This window comes from Lathamus discolor, chromosome 5, assembly GCF_037157495.1.
Source record: "Lathamus discolor isolate bLatDis1 chromosome 5, bLatDis1.hap1, whole genome shotgun sequence".
Lineage (NCBI taxonomy): Eukaryota > Metazoa > Chordata > Aves > Psittaciformes > Psittacidae > Lathamus > Lathamus discolor.
In genome coordinates, this window is record NC_088888.1 from 54,074,242 (window position 1) to 54,087,299 (window position 13,058).

Sequence of the window (13,058 nt, forward strand, 5' to 3'; positions counted from 1 at the left end):
TTTCAGATTTGTCTGTGTTAGTTCAAGGTACCATGGGAATGAGTATTTTGGACATAATACTGCAATGATACTGTGTATTGTCCCCTTCTGTACACGCTGGAATGTTTTTCAGGTACAAAATGTGTACAGATCAGTTTCTTCTGTACAGCTTCATAAGGAAGTCTTTTATTCTACGTGCCAAATAGTTATTTTGTGTGTATCTCTTGCATATTGTGTGTTGAATAATTTCTGGAAGGCATACTATATTTTGAAGGTTTTAGTCTGAAAACTATGGATGTACAAAATCAGAGAAAAGTTTTATAGCACAGTATATGATCCTAAAACTACTGCTGGTAAATGACTGCTGGCTGTTTATCTGAGTCTGATACTTAACTGGCAGCTGGTTTGGGAGTTTTGAAAAGGTGGTGTCTTTTTTCTCCCTAAGCAGAGAATGACCAATATCTCTCCTACCTTACTTAAATATAGAGTTTAAAACTTAGAAATTCAATTTCTCCTTACTTTTTTGAAAGGACTCTTGTTTCAACATTCAGAATTAACTTGTGTCCCCTTTCTGCCCACCTCTCCTCATTATCTGCAGAACCTTTTGTCTAATTTAAACTTAACAAAGAAGAAATACCTACCTTAATTTCTTTGAAATTACAATTAAAATAGTTCAGAAGTATCCCCAAAGGTCAAGAAGATATCAGATCAGTGATACCTTGGCATTACCCTGGCTTGATAATCCTCATGCCATAGGATAATTTAAATGAGATTTAAGTGGAAAATGTACTTGCCATTGAACTTGGGTTTTGATTTCTAATGTCTATGCAAATTTGGCTATAGCATAGCTGGGCAGCATGGTGGGCTGTAAGGGCAGAATTGAACTAAAGTAATTGAGAGGAAGGTCAGAGGCAGCAAATGTTTCAGACCAAACCCACTGGAGCTGCAAGGAGATTGCTAAAGCCCAGTCTCCCTGTGGGACTCACAAATCACTCATGCTTACAGAGCAAAAGGACAGAAGTGCGTTTTGGATGCTCTCTTGCACCATAGTGACATTTAACCAGCTCTTTTCCTTGTGTACAGAAACGGCGGTGGCCGGAGCGGGATGTTCTGTGCCATCGGCATTGTGGTTGAGATGGTAAAAAGGCAGAATGTGGTGGACGTTTTCCATGCCGTGAAGACTTTACGGAATAGCAAACCCAACATGGTAGAAACTCCGGTAAGCACCAGCCCATCAGGGTTACTGCAGACAGCCAGGGAGCCAGAGGCTCCCTTGTTGTGTGAGCTGCGTTCTCAGTCCTGCATGCACAAAACCCAAGCAAACCTGTTCGTACCACAAGAAGAAAGCAATATTTATTGAGTGTACACAAGTCAGTATCATGAGAGGCCAGGTTAAGCATTTTTCTCCTTTTGTAATGCTACCATGCTTTTCACTGAAAACATTCTGAGTTAACAGAATGCATGTTAATCTCCCAAAATAACCCAGTCTATTTGAAGAGAACTTGCAGTGGGGTTGTACTCACACAAAGCATCTTGAAATTTCACACAGCACGGCATTTCTTCGTGGTACGAATGAGCTGTAAAGTCTAGATTAGTAGCTAGAGATGTGAATATTTTGCTTCTTAATACCAACTGCTGCTTTGGAAGCTGTACTGAATAATTATAATATTTGTTACTCAGATCTGTAGTAGTCAAAATGATACCTCAGAACTTTAAAATCAAAGACTTCGATCTAGTATGTTGCAAATGAATATATAGAATCATAGAATCATTTAGATTGGAGAAGACTGTTAAGATTATTGAGTTAACCTAAAAAATAAACAGTATAAACAGTAAACTAATATAAACAGTATAAGCCTGAATTAGCATAACCACAAGATTAAATATTTCTCAATATAACTCAAAATAACCTTCATTCTTCTGGTCAGTCTTTATGCGTATAGTATGAAAGCCTATCTACCCAAGTGATCAATCCTTCAGTCACAAAGACTGAACATTTTGGAAAGTCCTTAAAAAAATTCTTCCGAATGGATTTTTTTCCTTCCTGCAGTTTTATGTGAAAGCAGGTTAGTGTTTGGGAGATTCTGCCATTTGCCTCTCGCACTGCTAGCAGCCAGTGTCATTTTTCAGCCATATGGCTGCCTACAGCATAAAAATCAGGGATGCCAATTGAAATTAAAAACATTTTGCAGTTTATGCATAGTGAAATTTGCTTCTGACCTTGTGAACTTGCATATTGAGCAAAATGGCGGTAGCTGCATCTTCCCATATTGCCCTTTTTTCCAGGTGTTATTGTTTGCTTAGTATCAAGTAGCACCGCTTCCAACCCTTGCCACCACATAAATTAAGAAGATGGTTAAAATGTGAAGAGATAGAGCATCCTGTAGCAGCAGTGACATTGGTCTAGGTATTGCTAGGTTTGCCGCAAATGCTTTGCAGTCTGTTGTACCATAGACATCTGAGACACAACATAGTGAATTGCTGCCTGAATTTCAGTTCACTGCTGTGAGGAAAACAGGTCAGATTGATGGAAAATTATTTGTGTCACTGTAAAGGGAGGCCAAGGTAGATTGTGTGTGTTTCTTATAAATGGTCTGTAAACTTATATTTCGTTTCAAAATAGTCCTGAATTCCATTGCAGCTTTAGTCTGCAGTTACTGAATTTCCATAGTTGTGTTTCTGTTGTGTGGGTTTTTACTCAGTACTCTTGAAGAGCGGCAGCTGTTGAGTTGTTAGGTAGAAAACAAACCAGGAAAGCCAATGTATAACACTGTTGTGTGCCCTACATTCAGCAACATAATCAGATAACAAAAACGAGCAGCGCAATAAAGCCTTTAAGATATCCTCACCGCTTCCTGCAAATGCTTCGTGCTAGCTTCCTTTGCAAACAAAAATAAATCACAAAAGCAGATTTGCTTTGTTAGGTCACAAGGACAATAGAGATTTTATTAATTTCCCTTGTTTTTTATTCTTCAGGCCCTTTCCTCTCACATTCCTCCTCCCTCTCCCCCTGTGTCAGCTCTGAACAGCAGCCTTGTTAGGAGAAATACTAACCACAACGAAATTCTGAGCTTTAACTTCTCTTTTGAACGTGTATCTGACATCTTCATGACTGTATGAACAGGCTGTGGGCCCCAAACAGCTTTGCATCACAGCCCAGTGTTCCCCAGCCACTTGCTGGCTGTGCAAGCAGCCGGCACTAGTTAACTGCTAAGTATCAGCTAACTTAAGTATAAATAGTATGTCAGAGTCGAGGTGCTTTTCCTGCAAGAATGCTCTGACAGGAGAACTTTTCATGTTTGATAAACTAGTTCAGAAGCTTTAAAAATCAGAGAAGCAAATCACTGCATTTCGTGGTCAGGTTTTTTCCAGTTCGTTGGTTAGGGTGAGATTTTAAGTTGGAGCTGGTAATATACTTCACTTGTGTAGCAGGGGAAGAAAAACCACACATGTCAGGCTTCAAGTTAAAATTGCATAGTACTTAGCAAAGACTATTGTTTGTAGATATTCCTGCTAAAACTTTAGAATTTTAATTTATCCTTTTTTTTTTTTTTTTTGCTCTCTTTCCACTTAAAGGAGCAGTACCGTTTCTGCTACGATGTTGCACTGGAGTACCTGGAATCCTCCTAGTCAGAATGGGTGTGACAAAGTTCACCAAATACATGAATCTCATTAAGCTGTTTTGTCAACAGTTCTTGATCCTGTGAAGAAAGATTTGGGGGAAGGGGGGGAGGGATTTTAAATTTTAAATGCAAAGTATTTTTCTTATGAAGTTGTGTATCTTAATAAAAGAACTCAATCTGTTTCTATGCTTGTATACAGTATCAACATTTAGTGCCACATAAATACTATTTAATGAAAACCAGAGTCAGAAGAGATTTGCCCAAATTAGGACTTTCAGTGTTTGTATATGCAGCCGTCTCTCAATTACAGTAGAGCGACCATCTGTTGCATGTATCAATATTTCCTATATGGTATTAATTTTTCTTTTTTTTTCCTTTTGATACAATGTTAAAGTACAATAACAGTGCAAATTGATAGTAAGGTTCATTCTTTATACGTTTCAAGTGTTGCATATATATATTATATATAGTAAAAAGAAAAAACTGGCTTATTTTGTTTTAATGTGCAATGATGGCTGGATCACATAAAGATCTTTATAAAGAAACTTAAACATAAGCCAAAGACTCAAGTGTAAATATGTCTATATGGAGAAAGCACATGTATTTATTGTTTACTTGCATTCCTTTTTTGATGGCTGGAAAAAGAAGAATCATTTTTCTTGAAGAAAGCTTTTTTTGCTGAAATCAAGTGTAAACAATTTTTGTAGTTTATTTTTTGTATGTTTTAGTGTAAGTAGAAGACATACTTTTTATGCATAGACCCAGAAATATTGGTATAGTGGTTTTGTTGTGTACATGCTTGTGATCCGAATCCACGTAAACAACTCGGTTATAGAAGGTCTTTAATTACAGGACCAAAATCAAAACACTTTCCTGAAAATGTATAGTTTTTCACAGTTGCATTAGTGAAGTACTGATCAGAAAACTACGTAAGGAAGGGCACACATCAAAATGGACTTCCCTATGACGTGCACAATATTGGAGGAAATTTTTAAGCACCATTAGAATTGTAAATGAACCAATTGTTTAAAAAAATATCGAAGCAGAGGTCAACAGGAGAACTGAAAGACAGATAGATGGCTCTACATATGCCCTTCAGGGTATGAAAGTATTTGTTCAGCAAATTGTGAAATTAAGCAATGTTTAATTTGATGTTTATGAACATGTAAGCTTTGCTTCCAAGAAAGCAAAATTTGAATAAACCAATGCCAGATTCTGATTATAGTTGTTGTGTACAAAAATATGACTGTGCTTTCACGTAGCTTGTATCCATTTGTTCACAAGGTTTCCTATATTTTACCAGCTAAGATCATTCCAGTCTCTGGTTGTCTTTTTTTAGAACTGACAGTAAAATAATATGGTGCTTTGAAATATTCTGTAAAGTTAGAGTGAATTAAACTTTTATTTAAAGATTATTTTATTTCCTATTTTGATACCCTCTCACTTACTGTCTTTGTTAAGGAATCATTCTTGTCTTGGAAGAGCAATATATTTGGATAAGGAAAACCTCAAAAGGAAATGATATTATTTTTCACCCAAGTGTTTCAGAGATTTGAGAAGACTCCATGTCATCTCTATGCCCTAAGGTTCTTCCTTTATTTCAGACACATGGAGTTACCCAACCAACACTACAAATGGCAACAAAATGTTTAGAGAAATTTGGATTTCTTTTCAGTGTTTCCATCTATATTGCATAGCTCCACCTCTTCCAGATATATAAAAAAGGTCTTTTCCTTTTGTTGCCCATTGTTAGTTCCCACATATGAATAGCAAGGTAAACAGATCAGGTTTGAAGATGTTCACTGGGTCAGTATTGCAACATTCACAGCTTTCTCTGTGAGGCCATGGCATTCAGCTGCTTTCCTCAGCAGCATAAAATCAAGACTGGACCAGTTCAAGCCATAAATACAGACAGAGTAAATGGACATCAAGTCAGAATGCAAAGAAAAGGCACGAAAGACTTTATTCATGGAGGAGTGTGAGACGATTCAAATTTGAAATGAATGAAATTGAAACTGGTCTAATGTCACATCAAGAAAGGAAGCAAAGAAGTGTACAAGTTCCCAAAACATAGTTGCTCTGTGTCAGAAGGTATTTATTGCTCTCAAACTGAGATGACTCCAGTGTCCTAGTGTCCATACTTGCTAGCGGAAGGAGTTCTGAGTGTCACTTTGATGGCTTTGGTTCATTTTCTATAGAACAGTAGTCAAAGAGGTAGCTTAGGGATGTGTTCAAACTATGTGAATTTTCTCTAAATAACCAGATCCTAGGATCCAGCACTGAAGGACCGTATCAGGCATTGAGTACCCAAAATCCTTGGAAGTGTGTAAAGTAGTGTTATGTAGATTTAAGTTTGCAAAAACCAGAGCTAGTAAACCTCAGCAGCCTGTATTGGAGAGAGGCTTCTCTCTTTGGTCTGTATGTTTTAGCACTCTGAATCTGCCTTCCCTGTTCATAGTGACCCTGCTCCAGCAGAAAGAGGTGTGAAGAGAGCCAGTTTTTTAACAGATCAGACACCAGCTGGTCGACGAGATCCTGGAATTTACATTTCCTGCTTCCTGGGTAAATGCTGCCATCAGGAAGCAATAGTTTTGAGGGAAGCTTTGCCTTCCTGGAAACTAGTCACAGGCATGAGTTTGAAGCTTGAAATTTAACATCCTCAGTATATGCAAGCAGATACTGGGGTTTATTTCATTCAGGAAGTCTCTCTGATAAGAGGGTTAGGTATTTTATGGTACATTCTTGTCTTGCCTAAGGTACTACATTAAGAGACACAATATTCCTTAGAGAAATATGAAAACAAAAGCTACTGCAGGAGTATGCTCTTTCAAAAGGGTTAACAACTCCAAAATCAATCGTCTAAAGCAGCAAACTGGGGCAGCAATGGTACGTAAGTGCTATGTCATTGAGCCTCCAAAGTTAATTGATATGTTAAAGGACAAGGAAAGGGCAGCCTGAGAAAAAATGTTGTAGGATCATTGCATGGCCAGGCCACCTGGGCTGACAAATGACCGTATAAAGGGCCTCTTTTAAGCTTCATTCTGCTGCTGTGTCAGAACAAACCCTGAGATCATGAAATAAATGTAAAAGCTGCTTTTGTAGTGCACTGCTCTGTAGTGAAAAGTAACTCATTTTCTGCTGTACTTTCCTCTGCGGTGTTGAGGTCTGAATTGAGTTTAAGTGATCCTAATCTCACAAAAGAACCTTTGTGGTGGTTTATTGCTACTGTTCTTCCTTTGTTAAACAGTCAAAGGTCTTGTAACCTCTGCACATCCAGAATAGTCCAGGGTATCTGTGAATATTCACTTAAGTCTTTACCTTCTGGGGTTGAATAATCTGCTAGAAACAGATTGTGTGTACTCAGGTTGAGAGTCAGAATATTCAGAGGCTTAGTCCCATAAATTTCCCTTCAACTTTATGCAGCAAAACCTTGTCTTTATTAATATTTTAACTAGAGGCTTTGAGCAAAATTTGAGATGCTGACAATATAGAAGTGTTTCTAAATTATTTTAAGCTTGATGGGTGCTTTCTCTTTAAGACTGAGTAAAAGAATGATATAAGATTGTGGTTGACAGGCATAAACATTATTTTGTCCCACACTTCTCAGAAATTAATTCTTTCCCTGCTGTTTGGTTTAGAGTCCTAATTTATGCAGCAATTGACATGTATGATGGCAGGCACAATAGGATGCTTGCTTAATAGTAATGTTTATTAACGGTGTCTTGGCCAACAAAGAACAGATGTTTTTGGGCCTTGTTGAAATACAACAGCTTGGTTTCAATAATCTTGTGTAACCTGCTCTAGCTTCCATCTGGATCAGAATATAGTCCTGACTTCACAAATTATATCAAGATAAATTTGCAATCCCCATATGTTCAAAGATACTTCAGATCTCCACTAATTAAACAGAAAAATGAAGTCTGTGTTTAAAAAGAAAAGGAAAAAAAAAACCCCAACCAAACAGCAACAAACCTTTTCTGGACTTGGAACCAAAACATGATCTTTCTGCAAGCTTCAGAATATGCTAGAGCTTTTTGGTAACGAGCACAAAAATGGCATCTGGCAAAACACAGTACCTCGAGATTGTGATAATTGTATGTCTTTTCCTGCCAGGTGCAAACCAGTGTGAGCTCTTTCCATTTCACGGTGGAAAACTCTTGTCTTTCTTCTGTGTGTCTAATCTTTTGTAGAATAGTAACTGAACCAATACAATGTTTTACCAAGTCCTGATATTTTGAAGGAAGCTACTGTCTTTTTTGCACTGCAATAGCAAACATGAAACTGGAAATTACAGTACCTTTAGAGTGTCTCTCCTGAGGTAACCAGAGTGGGTTGATTTTTGCGGCAGCCATAGAGCTGAACTATGTTAAGTTTCAGAAATGTTTTGAAAGACATTTGTTTTTCTTAATTCCAGCCGGTGAAATCCCAGTCCATTTGCACTCAAGGACATAAAGTCTCACTGCTTATGCTTTGTTAGTGTTTCTGATCCACTTGCTGTACCCATGAGCAGGCACAGTAAATAGCCCATCTGGACCCACACTCTGAACTATCTACCTGGTACTATAGACTTTTTTCCTGTTTTCAGGATAAAGTTGTTATGGAACTTGCTGATAATACAGATTAGCAACACAAAATTTCCTGTATTTATTGTAAATGCTTGAAGCCACCTGCTGAAGGGGTGTATGCCTTCATTTTGAGTTAGGTAGAAAGCACAGGCTTAGGAAATTCTGGCACTGCTGCAACCTTTTCTGTTGCACAACGGTATTGGTTGAAGCAGTTTAAACTGTATAAATAGGTTGCTGCCTAGTTTCACCTTCTGAAATGATCAAGGTTTCCAGCTTACCTTGCATTAAGAAATACAGCAGTGTTTGAGCAGTAGTTCTCACAGGTCAAACAACTGCAGGAATGAGAATAAAAATGGAGCATAAAAGCACTAAGCATAGTATAGGTTCTTCTATATTTCTCCTCCAGCGAGATGAGCTGGTTCAGCTAGTGTGACAGTGAGCTTTAATTACAGCTGTGAGAAAATAGCTGTGTGGTTCTGTCTGTGGCAAAGGCTTTTAAAAGTTTCTTGTAAAAAGCAGGGAAGAAGTGCAGGCTTTGTTTCTACTTCACTGTGCCTTCCTTTCAGGAACTTACTTCAAGTAAGACCCTTGCCTAACATACACCCTTTCTGAGATGACAGTCCTTTAAGTAGTCACAGCCTGCAGCAGTCTCTGTCCTTAAATACAAGTAAATTGTTGGTATATGGATTAAAGGTAGCAGGTACTGGTATGAGGGATGCTATAGTGCATTCAGGAGGGAGCTACAATGGGCAGAGGTTCAGGAATAGGCCTTTTTCTTTTGTACATGGGAATTCATTAAATTTGTGCAAGAGAAAGAGAACAAAATAATCAGTGAACTGGCTAGGACCAGAATGAGATAGGAATCTTGTTCTCTAGTTATTTGGGCAACAACACAGAAAGCACCAGTTTTGGATGTGAAGAATAGGCAGGATGGAGACTATAAAGATCTAGATGAGATGGGAACTTCCTAAGAAGTATGTGGTCATGAAATACGTGGAAGGAAATAAAATCCTGAATTCCCAGTCAGTGGAAAAGTTTCAAATATTGAGTGTATGTCATGCTAGTAGTCAAACAAGGTTGAACAGGTAGCTTAGGCCACTGAAGATGAAAGATACTGAGCAAGGGACAGTATCATGGAAAGAAACAGGCAGTTTATGTGAGCAGCTCCTTCAATAAAGGGTAAGATCTGAGTAGGCATCATGAGAGATTTAAAAGATAATAATTCCCCAAAACCAGGCTTAGCACAGGCAAGAAACTTGGGAATCAATTTACACACTCATTTTATGACCTATGAACTCCACCTGATTTTTGGACTCGGGCAGTCAGCTGCCTTGAAGCCCACAAGGTGAAGGTTTTGTCATAACATATTTGTCATTGCTGATCAAGAAAAGGAGGACAACAACACTGATGGACATTATCGTTCAGATCATCCTTATCCTAGTTTTGAGGACAAGCAACAAATGAGAAGTAAATATGACAGTAAATTATAGTTTAAGTGTGATTTCACAGGCATGATCTCAGCCCCTCCTCCACTAGAGCCAAATGCTACACAGCAGGCTTCTTTCTGATGTTTGTTTTTAAACATAATTATAGTTTGGGTTTGGTTTTGCTTTCTTAGAAGAAGAAAATTTATACTGTGAGAAGCAACATTAGAGACTGGGGGGTGGGAGGAGAAGCATTTTGGAAGAGCACTCTGAGAGGCAGCTGATTGACTATGGCCTCAGGGAGGTCACTGTATGAAGATTTCCAAGACTGAGAAGAATTCTGAGTGTCTTGAAAGCATAACCCAACTAGATAAATTAAACAGCTTCAGAGCCATATATCATTTAGCATTTGGGAGAAATTGCAAAACTTGGGTAGGGCAGGGGCACAGGCCTTGCAAGTTGTTTTCTCTGTTTACAGTCCAGCATGGCAAAATAAAAATTGAATTAGCAGATGGCCCTGGGAAAAGCAAAGAATATCATGACAATTACTTTGATGGTATAGATATGCGAGCCTGCATTTTCCACATCTTCACTTTTACAACTTTAAGTAACACACACACTTAGTCATGCGAAGACTCATCACAGTATCACGATATCCTGATCTTGCTCATTACTTTGGGTTTGGTGTCGAGGTGTCAATTCCGGATTTGTCACAGGACACACAAACTTTTAACAAAGAAATATATTCATCTCTTTTCAAGACAGTGTGCTTTTCAGACTAGACTCTACGAACTTACCTGTTTGGTTTTCCTTTTCTTCCAGTGGTCTTTGTACATTACTGGAATCCAAGTAAATGGACATTGTATATCACCCTTTTCAAAATGTAGTTTAGGTTACTCAATTTTGCTGATTTGGTTTTAGTTTTTTAATTCTTGTTTTCACTGATTTATTTTTTTTTAACTCCTCCTACATCTTAGCAGAGGCTGAAGCTAAGCAGGCATGGGACATGGTATTATTTCCGTACACATTTCAACTTTTCAGCAGAAAATTCAAGGAGTAGTTTCAAATTTAAACAGCTGGACCAACACAATCCCACCCTCTGATCTCACCTGGGCCAGGATCAGCTGCACCTCTAAAAGCGAACTTCTTGTCTTTCGCCAGTCTGCTGAGGGTGTTAAGCAGGATGGCAATGACTTAGTTACAAAGTGAAACACCTGCAGCCACTTTTCTGTTCCTTCCAGTGCTTCTCCTGGATGGGGAGGAAGTGAAAAACCTGCTCCCTTCCAGTTCTTTAAGGGTCTGTGGGCTTTAAAAGCAATATGAAACAGTACAGGAAGAAGTTTGGTTAGTGATGTGTTTAGCTGTGTTTGATTTGAAAAAGATCAACCCAACAATGTATGGGAAGGGCTGGTTAACTCAATAGGAGATCCTAGGTGTTAAGGGAAGGGAAATAGGAATATCTGGGCATACGTACTCCAGTTTGTATGGTGTAACTGACTTGGTCATGCCAGTTCCTGAAATGTGCTACTGTGATTTTGGAATGAGGCTTAAATACTAATTAGTGAAGGGGGTGTAGAAGCAAAATTTTTCCCATGCCCAGCTTCTAGGAATATTCCCATACCTGGTGTCCACATGGAAGTGGAGAGGCATTGTCCCTTTGCCAAGGTGCTGACTTAAAACACATGGCCTGGAGACAGAATTCAGAAATACAATGTTTTGTTGTCATGGTTTAAATCCAGCCGGCAACCCAGAACCAGGCAGCCACTCACGCCCTCCCTTTTCCTCCCCCTGCTCCTAGAGTTATGGGAAGGAGAATTGAAAGAATGCAACTCCCACGGGTTGAGATAAGAACAGTCCAGTAACTTAAGGTATAACACAAACCACTACTGCTATCACCAATAATAATAATAAGGGAAATAACAAGGGAAGAGAATGCAACCTCTCACCACAGGCCGACTGATACCCAGCCTTACTGAGCAGTGATCTAGCCCTTCTGGGTAACTGCCCCCAGTTTATATAGTGAGCATGACGTGCTGTGGTATGGAATACCTCTTTGGTTAGTTTGGGTCAGGTGTCCTGCTTCTGCTTCCTCCCTGCTTCCCCTCCTCCCTGGCAGAGCATGAGACTCAGAAAAGGCTGTAGTCAGAGTAAACATTACTGAGCAACAACTAAAACCATCGGTGTTATCAGCGCTGTTCCCAAGCTGAAAGTCAAAACCACAGCACTGCACCAGCTACTAAGAAGGAGAAAAATGACTGCTACTGCTGAACCCAGGACATTTGGGAAATCTATAACTGCCCAAAATAAGTTGAGGCACTTCAAATCTCAAATTACAAGCATCTCTTGAGCTGACTACTCTTTTTTGCTACTGTCCAAGCAAGGAGAGAGGCCAAACCCAGGGAGCAGCATTGTGATGAGTGCCTATCATTGGATAGACTTGGATGAGTAAGGGGCTCCGGTAATCTGCTAGTTTCAGGAAACCAGACAGCATTCTCAGCTGTGTGTTAAAACAGGAATCAGCACATTTTCTCCAGCACTCTTCTTCAGTCTCTGGGCAGTTTTTTGCTGTAACTCTGCTTGGATTTTGTTTTATTCTCTCATCTATGAGAAGTTTGAGTGTGTGGACTGAATGAAGCTTTTCTTCCCCCCTTTTTTCCCCTTCTCTCATATAATGTAGTAAATCTTCCTTGGCAAGTTTGTCTTCAGCCATACTGTGTTGGTGGATTTTGTAGGTGAGTAGAGTGCAGCAAAATATGTTGTTTGTAAAATGGACTTTGGTGTAAGTGATGGCTTTTCAGATTTCAGATTTCATCCTTTAGCAATGGCAAGTCTGTTTGAATTAATTTGTTGACATAATTCTACAAGAGCACTTACAAATACGTTTCTCAGAGAGATGTGAATGGAGCTGTAGACTTCCATTTTTCAAAATGTATCTATCTATTCATGCTGGCTGTTTATTAGATAGACATCACAACGCGCCCAGCACCAGAAGGTCCAGGATGCTGTAGTGCCCCACAGGCTCTCAACACCCTGTGGTTTGGGGTCTCTAGCAGTATGATGAGGAGAAGGAAGAATAAGGGTCCAACTGCCACGCTTCACCCATGAGCACATGTGCTAGGAACACATTGAATGAGATGCCCAAGGGTCACAAATGCTCTTGGATGTCAAATAAATGTAGGTGCAACAAACTGAAAACAAGATGAAGGGCTGGCAGAAGGACTTAAACTCCAAAGCGAGAGCCCCAGGATGTTTCCTTACAGACTGTTTGAAATCTTAGATAATTTAAATGAAGGCTGTGGAGAAGGACAAGGTGAAAGGACCTTGGCTGGATCATAACATATGTTCCATATTGCAAGGCTGCAAGAAGAAATGGGTGTAGTGTGTGCTGCTCAGTAAATTACCTCTACATGAGAAGTAATGAGATTTACCCAGCTTTGGAAAAACAGACAAAATAGGAAAGAAAACAC

At 39.1% G+C, this 13,058-nt stretch overlaps 1 protein-coding gene across 4 annotated transcripts in view; it reads left to right on the forward strand.

Moving 5' to 3' along the window:
* Positions 1 to 3,707, forward strand: part of PTPRK (protein tyrosine phosphatase receptor type K) — a 403,857-nt gene extending 400,150 nt beyond the window's left edge. For all 4 annotated transcript variants that reach the window (XM_065680919.1, XM_065680921.1, XM_065680920.1 and 1 more), the window contains 2 exons: positions 1,063 to 1,198; positions 3,556 to 3,707. In XM_065680919.1, coding sequence (XP_065536991.1) covers positions 1,063 to 1,198; positions 3,556 to 3,609 — 190 coding nt within the window. In that variant the 3' untranslated portion in view covers positions 3,610 to 3,707. The remainder of the gene's footprint in view (positions 1 to 1,062; positions 1,199 to 3,555) is intronic.
* The last annotated feature ends 9,351 nt before the right edge of the window (positions 3,708 to 13,058 follow it).